This window comes from Pseudomyrmex gracilis, unplaced genomic scaffold (genome assembly GCF_002006095.1).
Source record: "Pseudomyrmex gracilis isolate BER0280 unplaced genomic scaffold, ASM200609v1 scaffold_232, whole genome shotgun sequence".
NCBI classification, from domain to species: domain Eukaryota; kingdom Metazoa; phylum Arthropoda; class Insecta; order Hymenoptera; family Formicidae; genus Pseudomyrmex; species Pseudomyrmex gracilis.
Genome location: NW_018020816.1, coordinates 87,543 through 103,832, shown reverse-complemented (window position 1 = coordinate 103,832; position 16,290 = coordinate 87,543). Strand labels below are relative to the sequence as shown.

General features: G+C 38.4%; 1 protein-coding gene across 1 annotated transcript; it reads right to left on the bottom strand.

Annotated features, from left to right (window-relative positions):
- Positions 1 to 67: 67 nt before the first annotated feature.
- Positions 68 to 15,415, bottom strand: LOC109858993 (cadherin-23). Its single transcript, XM_020436789.1, has 25 exons — positions 14,667 to 15,415; positions 10,536 to 10,809; positions 9,994 to 10,145; positions 8,396 to 8,776; positions 7,749 to 7,878; positions 6,993 to 7,360; positions 6,688 to 6,826; positions 6,321 to 6,576; positions 5,962 to 6,236; positions 5,520 to 5,845; positions 5,097 to 5,408; positions 4,717 to 4,990; positions 4,268 to 4,568; positions 3,972 to 4,167; positions 3,729 to 3,886; positions 3,448 to 3,629; positions 3,071 to 3,294; positions 2,786 to 2,974; positions 2,367 to 2,660; positions 2,043 to 2,282; positions 1,767 to 1,952; positions 1,562 to 1,698; positions 1,088 to 1,479; positions 625 to 889; positions 68 to 540 (listed from the first exon to the last, which is right to left on the bottom strand). The coding sequence occupies exons 2-25, from the start codon at positions 10,735 to 10,737 to the stop codon at positions 429 to 431; spliced, it is 5,691 nt and encodes a 1,896-aa protein (XP_020292378.1). The 5' UTR covers positions 10,738 to 10,809; positions 14,667 to 15,415; the 3' UTR covers positions 68 to 428.
- Positions 15,416 to 16,290: the final 875 nt, after the last annotated feature.

The following is a 16,290-nucleotide window of genomic DNA, read 5'->3' as shown; positions in this document are numbered from 1 at the left end:
AAGAGAAAGAAAGGAGATGAGAGGCAAAAAAATTGTAAGAACACTGGATTTTTTATTGAAAAAAATTTGTATTTGTTTATAAAAAATACAAAGGTGTACAAAACGTTTTATACAATAAGTCGTTGTGCAGATTTTTAATCGTTGTTGACTAACGTTAATATAAATTAAGTTGTTTGTAAATCTTAGCACTCATTGCGATAAAACATATGTTACACGTACATGTAATAAATAATTTATGAAAATAACATATCTGAAGAACAATAAGAGACATCGATAAAAAATAATGTAATTTTTTTTTTTTTTTTTGGTTTACGCAACACAAGTATTTACAAGATTATTTTTCGTTGCACTTTACATTTAAGGAATATTTTCAATAGCTTAAGTCTATAACTAATTAATTAATCGCGAGATCTTTATTGATTTGTGAGTTACAGTTCCGTTGTTTCGATCTTCTTCCCGAGAGGATTCGCGACCGTGTTGTGTCCCGTGTACATTGGTGAAGTTCTGCTAAAGTCGTTCTGGATTTCGACACTTTCGCTACTGTAAAATAAAAAACAACATGTAAAACAATCGTATGTTTTTTTTTTTTTACATAATTTAAGATTTTTTTAAATTAACACACACCTAGAAATAGTTGAGATTCTCGGCTCTATGTAATACGGCTTATCTTCGGATCTTTGGTTTGTGTTAGCGTCGTTCATCATTTCCTCGTTATTAAGCGCGTTCTCGTCGAGGGAATCCCTCTCGGATGTATGGCTGTACGACTCGTCGCTCTTGAACCATTCGTTTTCATAAGCGTGCATCCATATGGGATTCGAACCTTCCATGCTGTGTTTGTTTGTATTCGGAACACGGCCGGGGTTTCGAATAAATTCCGAATCCGTCGCGCCTTGAAATATCAGACGTCGAAATACATTTTTATTAACTTTTGATATATCGTAATATTAAAAGAATTATTTGTATTGTAGTATTAAATAAATAAATTAAAGCACGTGGAAAAATGTTTGAGAAAATTCACAGCAGAGTACAAACGGTCGAGACAACAGCAAGTAAAATAGAAGTAGAATTGATGGAAGGACTAACTTACCAAACGGTGACGCGTTCGCCGCTTTCAATTGTCTTCGGAAAGACGCTCTCTGGGACAAACAGAGAGCGACACATAGAATCAGCAAAGCACCCAGGAACAGGGTCAGTGTGAGTAACCAGAAAGTTGTGCCCGCTTGTTCGTATTGAACGATTGGCTGAGGCTTCGCCGGCTGTGTGTCGAGAACGTTGAACTCCTTGAAGAGATTGTCGAGTTTTTCGATGTTTCTGTCGACCAGCTCGAGGACCTCGGATACTTCGAGAATCGAATTGTCTCGGCGATTCACCAGATGCAAATACAGATCCGTTTTCGTTCGATCCACGGACCCGTCTTGATTCTCGTGCACTTTGTACTCGTCCACGTTGATGATGGCGCTCGTGACGTTACCCAAAACTCTACACACACACACACACACGCGATATTAATTTTATAAATATTAATTAGAACAGTTTTAAATGTATTTTGTTTTGTGCTCACTGTCGAAACGTCTCAATTCGGCTTCTGACTTCCGGCGGATGTTGACGGAGAACGAAACGAACGCGTTGATCCTCACGCAACAAGTAAATGAAGACTCGCGCGGTGTCTTGCAAGCCGTGCGTATCGTTAACGAGTACCTGTCATTTGTGTCATGTTATACTTGAAGAAAACAAAGCGAAGAGAAACGTATTTCACGTTACCGTACCATAAAATCGAAGTAGCCCTTCATTCCTCGCTGAGGATCGAAATTCAGGCTCACCGCTCCGGTTTCTTTATTTACCAGAAAAGGCTGCAGCTGCATATTCTCGAAACCTTCGGTTAACGTCATGTGAATTTTGCCCACTTGATAATAACCGAGCGCCGCGTTGTTACCCGCGTCCAAATCAATAGCCTTATGCGCATTGAAAATGAATAAGATCGAAAAGATCGAATCAAATCACAATAATAAATTGCTAATTGCCAGAAAAAAATGTAAAACTACCTTAACGTGCATAAACTGCGTGCCGAAGTCAGCCTCGGTGGTGACACCACCCGTGAATATTTTGTTAACAAATTGCGGTGCGTTGTCGTTGATATCGTTGACCTTCACGACGACCTGTAACAAAGTGTCATCCGTCTCGTCGAATGTGGTCTCGTTGTCCGGAACAGTCTCGCAGTCTTCTGTTGCTTTGATGAGCAGTGCGTGTTCTTCTTGCTGTTCTCTGTCCAGCATCTTGGCAGTCTACGTGACAGGTGTCTTCCCGTTACAAAATGTTAAATAAACTTTTTGAAATAATGTATTATTTATATTCTAAGGATCCCTTACAGTGAGTTCGTGTTTGTAGACATCCAGAACGAACAGTTCGTCGGCGTTCCCGTCAACTATAAAGTAACAAACTTGTGTGGGAGGATCGTCCAAGTCATCAACCTCGTCTCTATCGATCGTTTCTGGAAGTAACACATTTTCCGACCCAGGAGGTTGTTCCTCCGTGAAGTTGACGTTAAAAACTTTCATTAGAAATTGCGGCTCAAAATCGTTGATGTTACGCACGTAAATTATTAGATCGAGATCCGAACTCAGAGGCGTCGGCATTCCCAAATCGTATGCTTCAACTCGTATCTATTTGAAAATATAATCTTGATTTTTATTTTGTCATAAAAAATCAGACGATTTATTTATTTTATTTATTTAATCGAGAGTAACGTTTTTAAACTGATTTTATATTTTCAATGTTTTTTGCGTACCTCGTAAGATTTTTGGGTTTCTCTGTCGAGCGGTAATTTCAGGAATATCGCGCCGGTTTTCTCGTCGATACGAAAGGTCCGCCAGTGACCCGCGAGGTCCTGCTTCAAGCGATAATGTACATCGCCATTTAATCCCGTATCGGCATCTCTCGCCTCGATTCGAATAATCGGGCTCCCCACTGTTATGTTCTGAAATCGTTCCGTTACGTCGCATCATTAGCATCGTTCCGTGCGCATCAATAACGCGGAGTTATTTAAAAAATAAATTTAGCCAGAAACACGAACCTCCGGAACACGTATGGTGGTGTTGTGCTCGGGACTAACGAACACAGGCGGATTATCGTTGTAATCCGTGACGCATATTTTCAAAATTCCATTATCCTTATTAGACGGCGTTCCCAGATCGCGCGCCTCTACGTTTAACGTGTAATTTCCGAATTTTCCTCTCAGCGGTTTTGCCGCTTTTATCTTTGCCGTCCAGTAATCGGTTTGCTGCAGCACGAACAAACCTGCCGACCACAATATTCACATTCATTTATTTATATATCAGCGTTGTGTACATTGTGCGATTTTATTTACTTGAAAAAATTGCCTCGCTGAATGTTACTTTGATCTTATAATAGGTTTTGCTTTTAACGTTTTAAACTAAAAAGTATACGCACCTAATTCATTGCCAGAAGTGATTCTGATTACGACACGTCCGTTCGGCGTTGTCGGATCGTCGGCATCTTTTACTTTAATGATATAAATCAAGTCACGTATGTCATGAAATTCCGATATCGAAATACAATCCTGAGGTACATCCATTTTCGGAGCGTTGTCGTTCACATCAGTGACTGTTACCCTAAATTAATACATTTAAAATAAAAAAAAAATAAAATAAAATAAACATTAATTCTGAAAATTGAAAATTATGATACAAAGTTTGTTTGTTTACACATACTGGATTTGTTTAAACGCGTTTCGAGACTCTCCCGCCGTGTAACCAAACTGATAATTGTCCCAAGCTTCAATGACTAAAACGTAACTGTGTTTAGTTTCCCAATCTAGAAAATCAGCCACTGTCAGCGATCCGGTTTCCGGATGGATAGCAAACACTCCCTTAATTAGAATACATTTGATTACAATAAGTAAAATTTTCTATATTATTGTATAATATTTGTTTATACGTTTTTTTTTTTTTTACCTCAGATGACATTCTGTCTAAGAGATAAGTTATTTTTCCGTAATCTCCGCTATCGAGATCTGTCGCCTGTATAACGGTGATTTCCGTGCCGATTTTCGAGTTCTCCATAACAGTGACGTTACTGACGTTCGAAATAAAGTACGGATTATTGTCGTTCTCGTCTAACACTTGAACGTATACTTCCGACAAACTCGATCTACGAAATTTAATATACACTTGCATCAGTCTAAATTTAGTAAAAGAAAAAAAATCAAAACCAGCGCTAACAAGCGAATTAAAGTGCTTGTGATTCTCACCGGGATGGAAATCCCGAGTCCGTGGCTTTAACAGTTAAATTAAGCCACGTATACATTTCTCTATCGATTTTGTTCGCAACAACCATTTCTCCGGTTTCAGAGTCCAAGTGAACAAGTTCAACGATGTCTCTCGGTCCTTTCAGGGAATACGTAATGCTGCGATTTTTATCAGCATCGTCGGCAACTATATTCGCGATATTAACGCCGTTCTTACTGTTCTCGGTGACCGAACGTCTGTAAAATGGTCTCCGGAATTTCGGATTGTTGTCGTTCTCGTCTTCAATAATTATGTTCAGTGTGGCTGCAAAAATATTTTCACAATATTGTTCTACTCTCTATTGTTATATATTGTTTTTTTCAACGTAAGTACGGAATTTTTTTTTGTATCTGCAAATCTTTGAGAAAATTTTGACAGAATTTTAGATACCAAAATTATTTTCGAAACTAACCGGATGCAGTTTGCAAGCCTCTTACTGCGGCCAGATCCTCGACTATAAGTCCCAGTCTTATGGTTTCTACTTTCTCTCTGTCCAACAGCTTCACTACGCGCAGCAAACCGTCCAGTGCGTTCAGTTCTAACGTCGCCAAGTAGTCATATTCTTGTATTTTGATCAGAGTACCGTCCTCGTTTCGCGCCTCCGACGAATTAGGATCTATTCGGTAACGGAGATTCGGATTGACATCTAGATCTTGCGCCACCACGCGATAAACATACGCACCAACCTGATAATCATTTATCAATGTAACGATATTTCTTAATTGTTGAAATTACAACATTGCAACGATCAGTATTTGTTTCTGAAAAAATTCTTTTCACGATAATGATCACCTGAGTGTTTTCTCTGATGGTGACGGTTCCGGGATCGATGAAAATCGGCGGTTTATTGTTGACGTCTAGAATCGTGATATTCACGAGGACTTCGGCTGTGCGCTGGATCTCCGTGCCGCTGTCGATAGCAATAACGTTCAAGTTGTACTTGGTTGTTTTCGGCGACGTCAGATCCGGATCTAAATTCGAGCCAGGTGCCACTCGAATCACGCCGGTTTCCGGACTAATCACGAACTTATCGCCGGCTCCGCTTTGAATTCGATAAACCAATTTGTTATTGGGCGACGAGAGATCCTTGTCCCAAGCCTTTACCTGTACGAATAATTTTTTTATATTTGCTACTCAATTTACGATCTTTAATTATAGAGATTTAATTGTGTTTTTAACGTACGCGTAATATGTAAGTATTCTTTAACGACGTACTTGCAAAACACTTGTACCGCCTGGCAAATCCTCGGGTATGTTTCTCTTGTACAAAGTTCTTTCGAACATTGGCGCGTTATCGTTAATGTCTTTCAAATAAATGGTCATGGGAACGTCGGTGGATAAACTTGGTACGCCTCTGTCTCTAGCTCTCACTGTCAAGTGCAACGGACGTATCATGTTTTCCTTGTGTCCCTGATTTATAGGAAGAGCTTCGTAATCCAAAGGGCGAGCTGGTGTTACAACACCTCGTTTCGGATCGATCGTAAAGTTTCGGGAGAATTCACTCGATACCAAAGCGTATACTATTTCACTGTTTCGTGTCCCTGTAAGATCGTAAAATGTATCATATAGTTCAAGAGAGAGAGAGAAAGAGAGAGAAACATAAGTTACTTTAATTCTTCCATTGTTTTTTACTAAAAAATAAATTGCGTCTCATCACCGTTTAAGTCTTTATCGGACGCTTCAACGACTAGAATCGATTCGAAGTGATTCTCGTTTTCCAACAGTACGGCTTCGTACTTATTTTGCAGAAATTTGGGTGGATTATCGTTAACATCGTCAACATGGACTATCAATTGCGCGGTGTTGCGATTTCCCTTTCCCAGATCATCTCGAGCCTCGACCGTGAGATAATGCCGAGCTACTAGTTCTCGATCGAAACTCGATCCGGGATAGTTAACCGTAATCACACCGGTGAGAGGGTCTATCGCCAGTCTAAGAACAAATATCATTACAAACGTAAATAATTCTATCAGGTTTGTTGGCACAATTTGCTCTTGTAATTATTTATTATCTTACGCATGTGCAATGCTACCGCCTAAATTTGTGTATCGTATTCCATGAGTTCCGAAGTTCCCGCTGTCCTCGTCCAGAGCTTGTACCCAAGCCACGGTGGTGTCTTTCGGACAATTTTCGGGTACCGAGACCTCGTAGATATTTTTCGTAAATTCGGGGTAATTGTCGTTTTGATCCTTTATAAAAACCGTAACTGGAACCGCGCTGTACTTTGGCGCAATCGACGTGATCTCTTTCGCGACAAGTGTAAAATTTACCACTGCAAAAAAATTGAATATATGTGCAATTGTACAAACAGTGTAATCTTGTAATTAATTTACGCACACACACTCTCAAATGAAGAACAAGTTTTCGAACTACGTTTTCTTACCTGATATTTTCTCGAAATCGAGTTTACTTGAGTTCTTAACGCGTATTAAAAATGGCGCCTCATTTATTCCGCGAAATGGGGTCACATCGAAAATTCCATTATCGCCCTCGATAGATATTGTAAACGTGCCGTTGGTGCCCTGTGGAGAAGTGCATTGCACATTTACAAATAACATTTTTCTTTATAAGTCGATGCAATTAATTATTTTGCAAACGGAGAGAAAAGTGTGTCGACTATTTTTTTAATATTGAAATATTGGTTTTTTTTATAGATGTCAACACAAAGTCTCGCGATTTCTAACTTACCAAGTCATGATCGAACACTTCCGGCACGGCGTCGCCGATAAAACTGACGGGCGTGTTTTGGGGCGCGTTCTCGTTTATTTCGGCATGATACAACGTACTTCTAAACGTCGGCGTTTCGTCGTTTACATCAGTAAGAATAATAGTCACTTCGGTTCTGACGGACGGCGACGGATTAATCTTCGACACTTCCTTCACCGTAATTTCCAGAATGAAAGTGCCGTCGCTGTTTTCCTCAGCCTCTCTGTCCAATTGCGCTCGAGTGAACACCAGACCGGAAGTCGCGTCAATATCGAACAGATACCTCGGTCCCTTCGTGATGCTATACGTCACCTTGTTGTTTATCCCCTTATCGCCATCCACGGCACGAACTGCAACGGGATTTATGGTTGTGTATCGACTCTCCATCCGGAGTCGCATAATTTTACACATACGTGTATGAACACACAAAGTGAAAATAAATACAGTCAAACCTCGATAACTCGAACCTCTATAACTCGAAAACCTTTATAAGATGAAAATTTTGTTCATTCCCTTCCGCTCCGCGGAAAGAAAAAAAGAACTTCGATAAGTCGAAACCTCTACAACTCGAAGATTTTAGCTCTTCCCTTGAGATTCGAGTTATCGAGGTTTGACTGTAGAAACTTTTTTTTTTCCAATCAAAATATCCTTTCCAGATAGAAAATAATTACGGCTCGTTTTTTTTTTTATTTTTTATTTCCTCATGAATTATGATCTCAATCAAATGAAATGCCTGACCTTGCAGAACAGATGTGCCAATCCTGGCGTTCTCGCTGATTCTTGCGACAGGCGTCATGGTTATGAACTCCGGCGGCTGATCCTCCACATCTTGTACCTTGACCAGAATCGCGGTCGTTCCTGTATTTACCTGTAATAATTAAGTATTTACCCAAAACGATTAGGTGTCAGCAAACTACCTTGTAGGAAGTCGCATCAGGTAAATTGTTATAATAAATGACTGTAACGACTCCTGAATGAACGGTCATCTCCTGGCATTGTTCACCCTTCACTGCGCTCGACTTTGCGGGAAAAAGTCAATGAACTATTCATGATGATCATATACGGGTTTTATCTATGGAAACCGCGCGTAAAAGATAAAACCCTTACAGCTCTCTTTTAAAATATTCTTCAAATCGCTTTTAACTGAATAATTTGTAGGCGGAATCGAGAATCATGATTTAAATATTTAAACTAGAAAATATATATTTAATATATTTTTTTACTAAATATTTAATATATTTGTGTGGTATCAAAAGTAATATCATATTTGATTTAAAAAATTATTATACGTTGTGAAAAGAAATAAATACGTCTTTTACTTGAAAAAAAAAATACCCTCCTGTCGATACACAAATTTAATATTGTTCGATACAACTTTTACGTACCTTTTCATTTTTTGCACGGTCCACAGCCAGAATCCGCAGTTGATATAGATACTTTTGCTCGTAATCCAGAGGACCGACTAAACGTATGACGCCTTTACCATTGACGGTCGATATGGTGAAAACGCTGTTATCGCCGTCCAGCTCCTGGAGGTAATATACCACTTGACCGTAAGCGCCCAAATCAGCATCGGTCGCTTCCACCGTTGTTATAATACCCGGGCGCGAATCCTCCCGGAGTGTCAATGACGTAGGATGTGGACGGAAAATTGGCACGTTGTCGTTGATATCTTCGACCAGAAGCAGCAAGCTCTGCGTGATGAAATTTCCTTCTCCCAGCCGTCCGTCCGTCAGCGTTAACACAAGCGCGTACTCGTCTCTTGTCTAATAAATAAAAAATAAACATTTTTACATCGGAGAATTATACAGAGTGTCCCACCTAACTTGAGCATTCTAAATATCTTGTTTATTTTTTATGATAGGAGGAAAAGGATCATTAATCAGTTCGAGGAGACAAATACTGTAATAAGAACTTTTTGGATTCGCGTCTTTATCTTGCCTATCATATCACGAGGATAAAAACATGTACTTTCAGATTTAAAAAATGACAATGACTTTGAAATCCTAAAAAAAATGACCTTGAGAAAAATTTCTTGTTTGTTACATCATTTGTCTCCTCGAACCGAATGATGATCCTTATCAACATCCTCCTGTCATAAAAAATAAGCGAGATATTTGGAATGCTCAAAAATTAGATGGGATTGTGTACCCTGTATTTTGCAAAATTATTTCACGCACAAATTATATAAATTACAAATGTAATGAGAATTACAAATGTAAAGAGAACGTAAAAGAGGACTTTGCAAGAGCGTTTATAAACTTTCTAATGCTCGAGAAAACAAGATGAGGCTAAAATTATAATAATATCTACACAAATAATAATCGAGCGAACACGATCGATATGTGTGTGTTGTGAGTTTTAAAAATTGAATCTTCGCGCGCGCGTGCGAAGATGATTATCGTGATTCGAACACTGTTATCGACGAGATAGAAAGCTGACTTCAAACCGGTTAGTTCACGCGCGCAACGCGATGATAGCTTCGCAATAACAATTTTGCAAAGCGAATCCTCGCGAAAACGATATCGTACGCAAATTGCGTTTGTCTCTGTCTCTCGTTGATACTTAAATTTCTCTTTAATGACTTCAACGTTGTGACCGCGCTTGTGAAAAGGAAGTTGAGATGCGTAAATCGTTCGTGCGCGAAACAAAAGAAGAAGAAGTATACGACGGCGAGGCAGCATAAGAATTACTGTACAGTATCTCTTCCTGTCTGATTCTCACTTCCTCGGTTATGGTGATTGAATAGCTATCTCTAACATCTTGTTCAAGACAAGCTCTGTAATTCACGGTCGTCATTGAAATGAGTAATGGTTAGAATATTCAATTTTATTCTCGCTCCTATAAATGACAACTCTAAGATGAATATTTTGATTGACCGAAGGAAAACATGAAGTCTACGATTATGGCAAGAAACATAACTTTTCCAAGTCGGTTGATATATGCCGATAATTACAGATAAACTGTAGATTTTAGAGATTACCTCTCTGTCCAGCAACTTATTCAAGTAAATGTTAGCTTCGTAGTTGCCGAAGTTCTCGACTCGAATCACATCGCTGCCGGGTTGCTCTCGTACCCCGAAACTCAAGACATCGCCATCCGGATCGATACCTTTCAGTCTGTAAATTAAGCTACCTGCAAAAAGTTTTTTATTTACAATACTTTTACACATGAAAAAATCAAGGCACACAAACGCAATGGAAGAAAGGCGCTAACGGCATTTTGAAATTACATTAATCGCAAATTTCATTCGCGTTAGAAGCGAGGTAAACGGTTCGTGTAACGGTGCTTGAAAGTTGTTACATTAAACTAGTAATAAATTTTGTGATCCGTTGCCGGCCGCAACGCGAAAATGCTTTAAAACGCGCTCGTGCTCGTCCATGATGCGTATCAAAGTTGAATGTAAATTTCTATACAAGCAAGAGTTTTAATACAGACGATAAACTTTTAACGATCAAACAATCAAAGTATGTAAGAACGACGAAACCGTGTTATAAAAATAAGTAGTGTTACGATAACGTTTACCAATCGGAGTTTCGGGTCCCTCCTTCAATCTGAGTACAATTTCCGTTTGGCCGTCTATGAGGAATCTCGGAGGATTGTTTCTAGCCGAGCATTGCGTCAACAAGTATCCGAACATAAGGTACAGAAATTCTATTTTAAATCGGCTTCTTTTGCACGATCGCAGCAGCCAAGAAGACGATCTCGTTTGTTTATCCGACGTCATCTTGGTCTTGGATTGGTGCTTGTAATTGACATGGTCTCTTTCGCGAAATGTTCTCGAGATTAGATCGGTAATCTGAAAGAAACGCAATTGCACATGCAATTTGTGGGTTATTAGGGATTTCAATGAGATAAAATATGCATTTAAAGATTTAATCGTTCGTCGACTGACATAGGTCTCCCAGACCCACCCAAAACTTTCAAACCGGTGTCTAGTTAAAATCAATTTTTTTAACGCTTATATCTTCTAAAAACTATTACAGAATTTTTTTAATTTGTTTTTTTTTTGCCGACGCAGAATCGTACAACTTTCAATTAAAAAAAAATATATTGAAAAAACATTGATTTTTTGCGGAGATGATTTTAAATTCGCGTGGGTTTCACAAACCCAGTCACAACTAATAAACTGTTTTTGAAGTCAGTCCACAACAATAAGAACAATTGAATCGTTTGTAAAACTTAAACGCGACTGTGAATAATCGTGCAATGAAAGTGACGTGTATCGATTCGGATCACATTCAGAGTAGCACGATCTTGCGTATGTATTTTGCATATTTATCGCTTATCTCCTGTGTAATTTTCGCGAAGTTCGGCAGATCCGCGCGCGCAGTTTATTTATTTGCTGCATCTAGTTTGATAAACTGCTAAACCGGTATTCACGCTGAGTGGTTGCTTTCTCCTCGGTAAAACGTCGTCTTGATGCAATGTCAAGAGTATCTCGTCGCGAACGACCACGGAGATTAAACCAGAGTGAAAGCTTAAGCGGAAGAAGAAGACGAAGAAGCGACGTTTTCTCACGGCGCTTAAATTGTGACGTATATACGACTGTATTAAAACAATGATTTCCCCAATTAGATCTTTTGTTGCTCATTACGCAAGTCGTATTTAATTACTTGATTCTTTTCTTAGAATCTTACATGCAGTCAAAGACAATGATATAATACAGAAAGAGTGAGAAACGAGCGTGCAAATTAAAATACATCAATATTCTGGAGAAAGCTAGCTGTGACGAATCGATCTTGTAAAATTGCTCGATTGTGATAAAAAAATTTAACAGTTTTTGTATTTTTCACGAAACAGATATAACACAATCAATTTGTAATTTCATCTTTAGAAAAACTTGATTTCAACAAGAAAAAAATAAACTTGTTGGATTTATTTGTACACATCGGACACATCACATACTGTTTCAATTGAGGACAAAAATCCGGCTTAAAAGCTGAACCTAATTAAGAAATATATATTCAACAGATTAAAAATATCGGCAAAACACGGCGGATATGCGGAAGGAACGTTCTCACTGACCCGTGCTCGTCTAAAGGATTCTCTTACAGGATAGTTTGACACTTAAGGAAAACACCGAGTGAGCACGCCAAACGGTGCTCCTCTTGCCAACAGAGTGTGTCGGCCACGCTCTTGACTTTTAAGACTCTGCTAAATAACAGGCTAGTGCGAAGCTGCTTCTCGATGTGCGAACACCCGTGTATATTCAAATGTGCACGTGCGCTATCTGATTCTCGGTGTGTGCGAACGAAGGTTGTAACCTCCACACAGGAAATGCATTTCTTATTATTCTGATAGATATCGATAAGAGTTATGTATATTGGGCAACATGCGCCTTTTATAAGTCATGTAACACACGTCGTAGCCTTTGTTTGAGGCCATGAAGGTTTGTGATGAGTTTATACAACAATTCTTCAGAATTTTACGCTGCAATTTCAAAGTTTCATACATATAATTATCGTGTCATAATTAATAATTTTTTTATACATCTATAATTATCGTGTATTATAATCAATAATTTTTTTTTTAAATTGCTGATTTTATTTTACGTATGTAAAAATTTGTTTACATTCGGCTCATTATCGAGAGTTGTTACTTTCAATTAATTATATTTAATTACTCGTCTAATCTTTTATCCACTAAAAAGTACAATATTTGAATGTATTTAAAGATCGCGTGACTGAGAATTTCGAAAACTCCTTGTAACTTATGTACATTCACCTTCGCGAAGTTCTTCGGGAAGATTGATCGATAAAACGTTTGAAACGGAAGAATTTTATTATTCGACAACACATCGTCAATTTTTTTAACCTGCAACACGACTGCAGTTTTCCAATTAGTCTTCACTGAGCAGAGAAACTTGTATCTGCGTAAAAGAAGCTTTCTCTACGTGCACGCTGGCTCGAGTAAAAGGGGAGTAAGGTCGTATTTCCATTGGGGGGCTGTCCCGAGGCGTGCGTGACGTCACTTCCTACACCTGTCATGCATGCTTCCGAATGATAACACCGTCCAGGATATTGACATACGCCCATACTGTCTGTTGCCCAGCCAACCCCATACAGAATTTCCTCGCGTGACGAGCTCCCCCAAACCATAGACACCATATGTAAAAAAAGATCTTTTCAACGAATTTGAGTATGCCAGTAGTTTGATGCTGATTCGTACTTTTTTGCTTGTAAATTGAAATAGTTTATGAAAAATACAAAGAGAAGCAATGCTTTTGAGTAAACTATTTTTTTTTTAATTTTTTAAATTTATGTTGTAATGATATTGTATATTTTATCAGAAGAAATTTTTATATTGATTTTTTTATTTAACTTATTAGGTTTAGTATATAGTTTTTAATCAATAAACTATTTTTCTCCGGAGAAAAGACACAGTTTATACGTGAAAATGATTCTGGCTGCTAAAACTTCGCCGCTTCTATACGATTCCTGCTTTGCGGTTGCATCTGGTGTTACAACAGAAGACAGATGCGACGACTTATGCGAGGCACACAAGTTAAAACGAATTTCCTTTTCGCACTGGCACGACGTTATTCGTGGGAGCGAAATTAGCAATGCCTTGTCTCTCGTAGGAATAATTGCAATGTGTTACACACAATGGCGTTGTGTGCGATTATTGAAAGAGAGATACGATTTTGCAATAAAAACGCAAGAGAGTGCATAGCTGAGGTGAAGCGCGATTGCGTTCTTGCATCATAAACATTTTCATTTAATAAATAATGTCGTCACAGAGGGAAATGTGGGTCAGTACTGGACAATCGCGCCGATGCTAGCCGATGATTAACCGTGTTAAACGTTTAATTTTGATTTCATAATGATGGGAAGTTGCGGTATGCAAAAGCAAATCAAATAGTACGCGTTTAATTACATGATAATTAGGCTTTTATTTTTTAATTTATTGCGTGTGTGTGTGTGTCAAAATATAAAAAATGGCTCTAGATTTATTTTTAACCTAAATATTTATGTATTGACAAATTACAAAATAAAATAAACTAAAAATAGAGATTAAATTAAGGTAAGGCTTTTTTTGTGGAATGTTTTCTACAACGGAAGTTTTAATCGTGATATCTTACAATTGGCTTGTCTTCACTTCTTATTTGTTTGAAAGCGTATAATGATAAATATAAGCAAAACGTGTGCTCTGTACGGATACAATTACATCGGTTATCGAGACTTTGGCTAACAATACCGTTGATTCCGTGAATTAAACTTTCAGCGGTAATGTCAGATAAGCATTAATTGCACGTCCGATTCGTGAGATTCCTCACTGGTATGGATTCGTACCAGGATGTCGACTCTGATGGACGCGCTGTCTGTCAAATGTCACGTTTTAAAAGTTCGGCAAAAACTTTCTAAAAAATTGCAAGCTGCTGATATCGTTGATTGTTGAGTCAAATCCGATAGAAGTGATAAGTTTTTAAATATGTAAGGAATAAAAGTAAATATTCTTCCTATTTTTTTTACATTCCTTTATACACATTTTTTTCTATCGTCGCGTGCGCACAAAAAATATTTTTCACGTTTATTGTTGTAAAAAAATTCTAAAATATAAAGTCAATGAGAGCAAAGACAAAAACATCTTAGAATAAAAATTTTATTGTATCTTTATAAACTGCATGTCGTATAAATATGCGTTTTTACTCACCGGAAGTTTTGTGTTACAATATACGATGTCAACAGATTCGCCGAGTATGCGTTTCAGTGATGAAAACGAATATCTTTTATTCGCACAATTGTTTCGTTTTAACTCCGGCTTTTATCTCACGTTGTCAGCGCCAGCGTAATTGCTAAGCGCGCAAAATATATTCACATGTCCAGCTGTGTCAGTAACCCGCATATTAACCGGGTTATCATCGTTCAACTTCTTCACACTGAATCATCAATGAATCATCGAGATGACTTAGTTATCAAATACTTTTTTTTTTACAAATACATATATCTCACACTTTGTAACAATTGAAATCACTTGTCTGCATCATCGCGTTAATTATAAAAACCGAAAACCTACTGTTTTTTTTTTTTAATAATTCACGTTCGAACTTATTGTTTAGAAACGGACGTTTACGCGGTCTACTTTCATGAATGAAACCTTTTTTGTGAGATGAATCTCTTTTTATTACGATATCACTTTTCTACACGTAACATCAGGTTTTTTGTCTCTGAGGCAGGCAAGCAGTGCGCGTGAGGTGAAATCGAATCTCTCTCAAGTGATCATCGATCAGCGTCAAGTCTGTCAAAATTTTCAATTCGAAAACTGTGTCATCGCCTGTGTGATCGGCCGCGAGCGCGGCGCTCACCTGTCCGAGTGAGCTTACAATAGTAAACTGAAGTGTTCGCGAGCAAAAGCCGACGGCGTGGTCGGGAGAGCGCAGCAGATCGTTGCCTGGCATTCGTTCTGTGGCGGTGAGCACTGACCGTGCACAGAACACCACAAAACGTACGGTTGTTCCAAGTTAAATTCAGCCCATCGTGTTCCCCGAGGCGTGCACGAAGGGGGGGCTTTCCCCCCCGTTACAACCTCCGGTCACCTGTGCCACCTCACCGCCCGTATTGGGGAGGATATATATTTCATGGGGAATATAGTGAGACGGCGCCGTCTGTGCGTATCGTCGATCGTTGATGGGAAAGAAACGGTAGCGATTATTAGCGTGATGGTATGGAATTTCCTATGAACACGCGCGGTTATACAAACTTGTCAGATATCGCGCATCTCTCAACGAATTCATCTTCAGATTGCGTTTCTCAATTAAAGTTTTTTTTTAAGCGGAAGACATCAATTTTTTTGAAGGCTGTAACTTCCGGTGAGAAAGAAAACAAAGAAGAAGATAACTAAGAATCTTATAAGTTTTTTACATAGTTTGTTTTTTATATTTGGTACTTATTTGCGTATACAATACTCTCTTCAAAATCCAATTGCACGTGGCTTACATTATACTTGAGATATCAAACGTATAAATATAAAATATAAAATACAAATATAAAAATTATCCATGAAATTAAAGAAATCGAAGAAACTGGTTTTTGAATTCATGTGAGCGCAAAAAATCTTGTTTTATCCGCAAGAGATAATTCGCTATCGACAAGTAGCATACATCGCATCATCTAGCGACAAACTACAGCAGGTGTATGTGCGCAGAACTTAGAAAAATTCTATGATCTATTGGATTGAGGTAGAGTGTCTGGGTTGTCATATATACCTACTGTGAGTTAAAGTTCTTTGAACCTGACTAACCAACCAACCAACCAGGTTAGTAACTTTCGTTACTGAA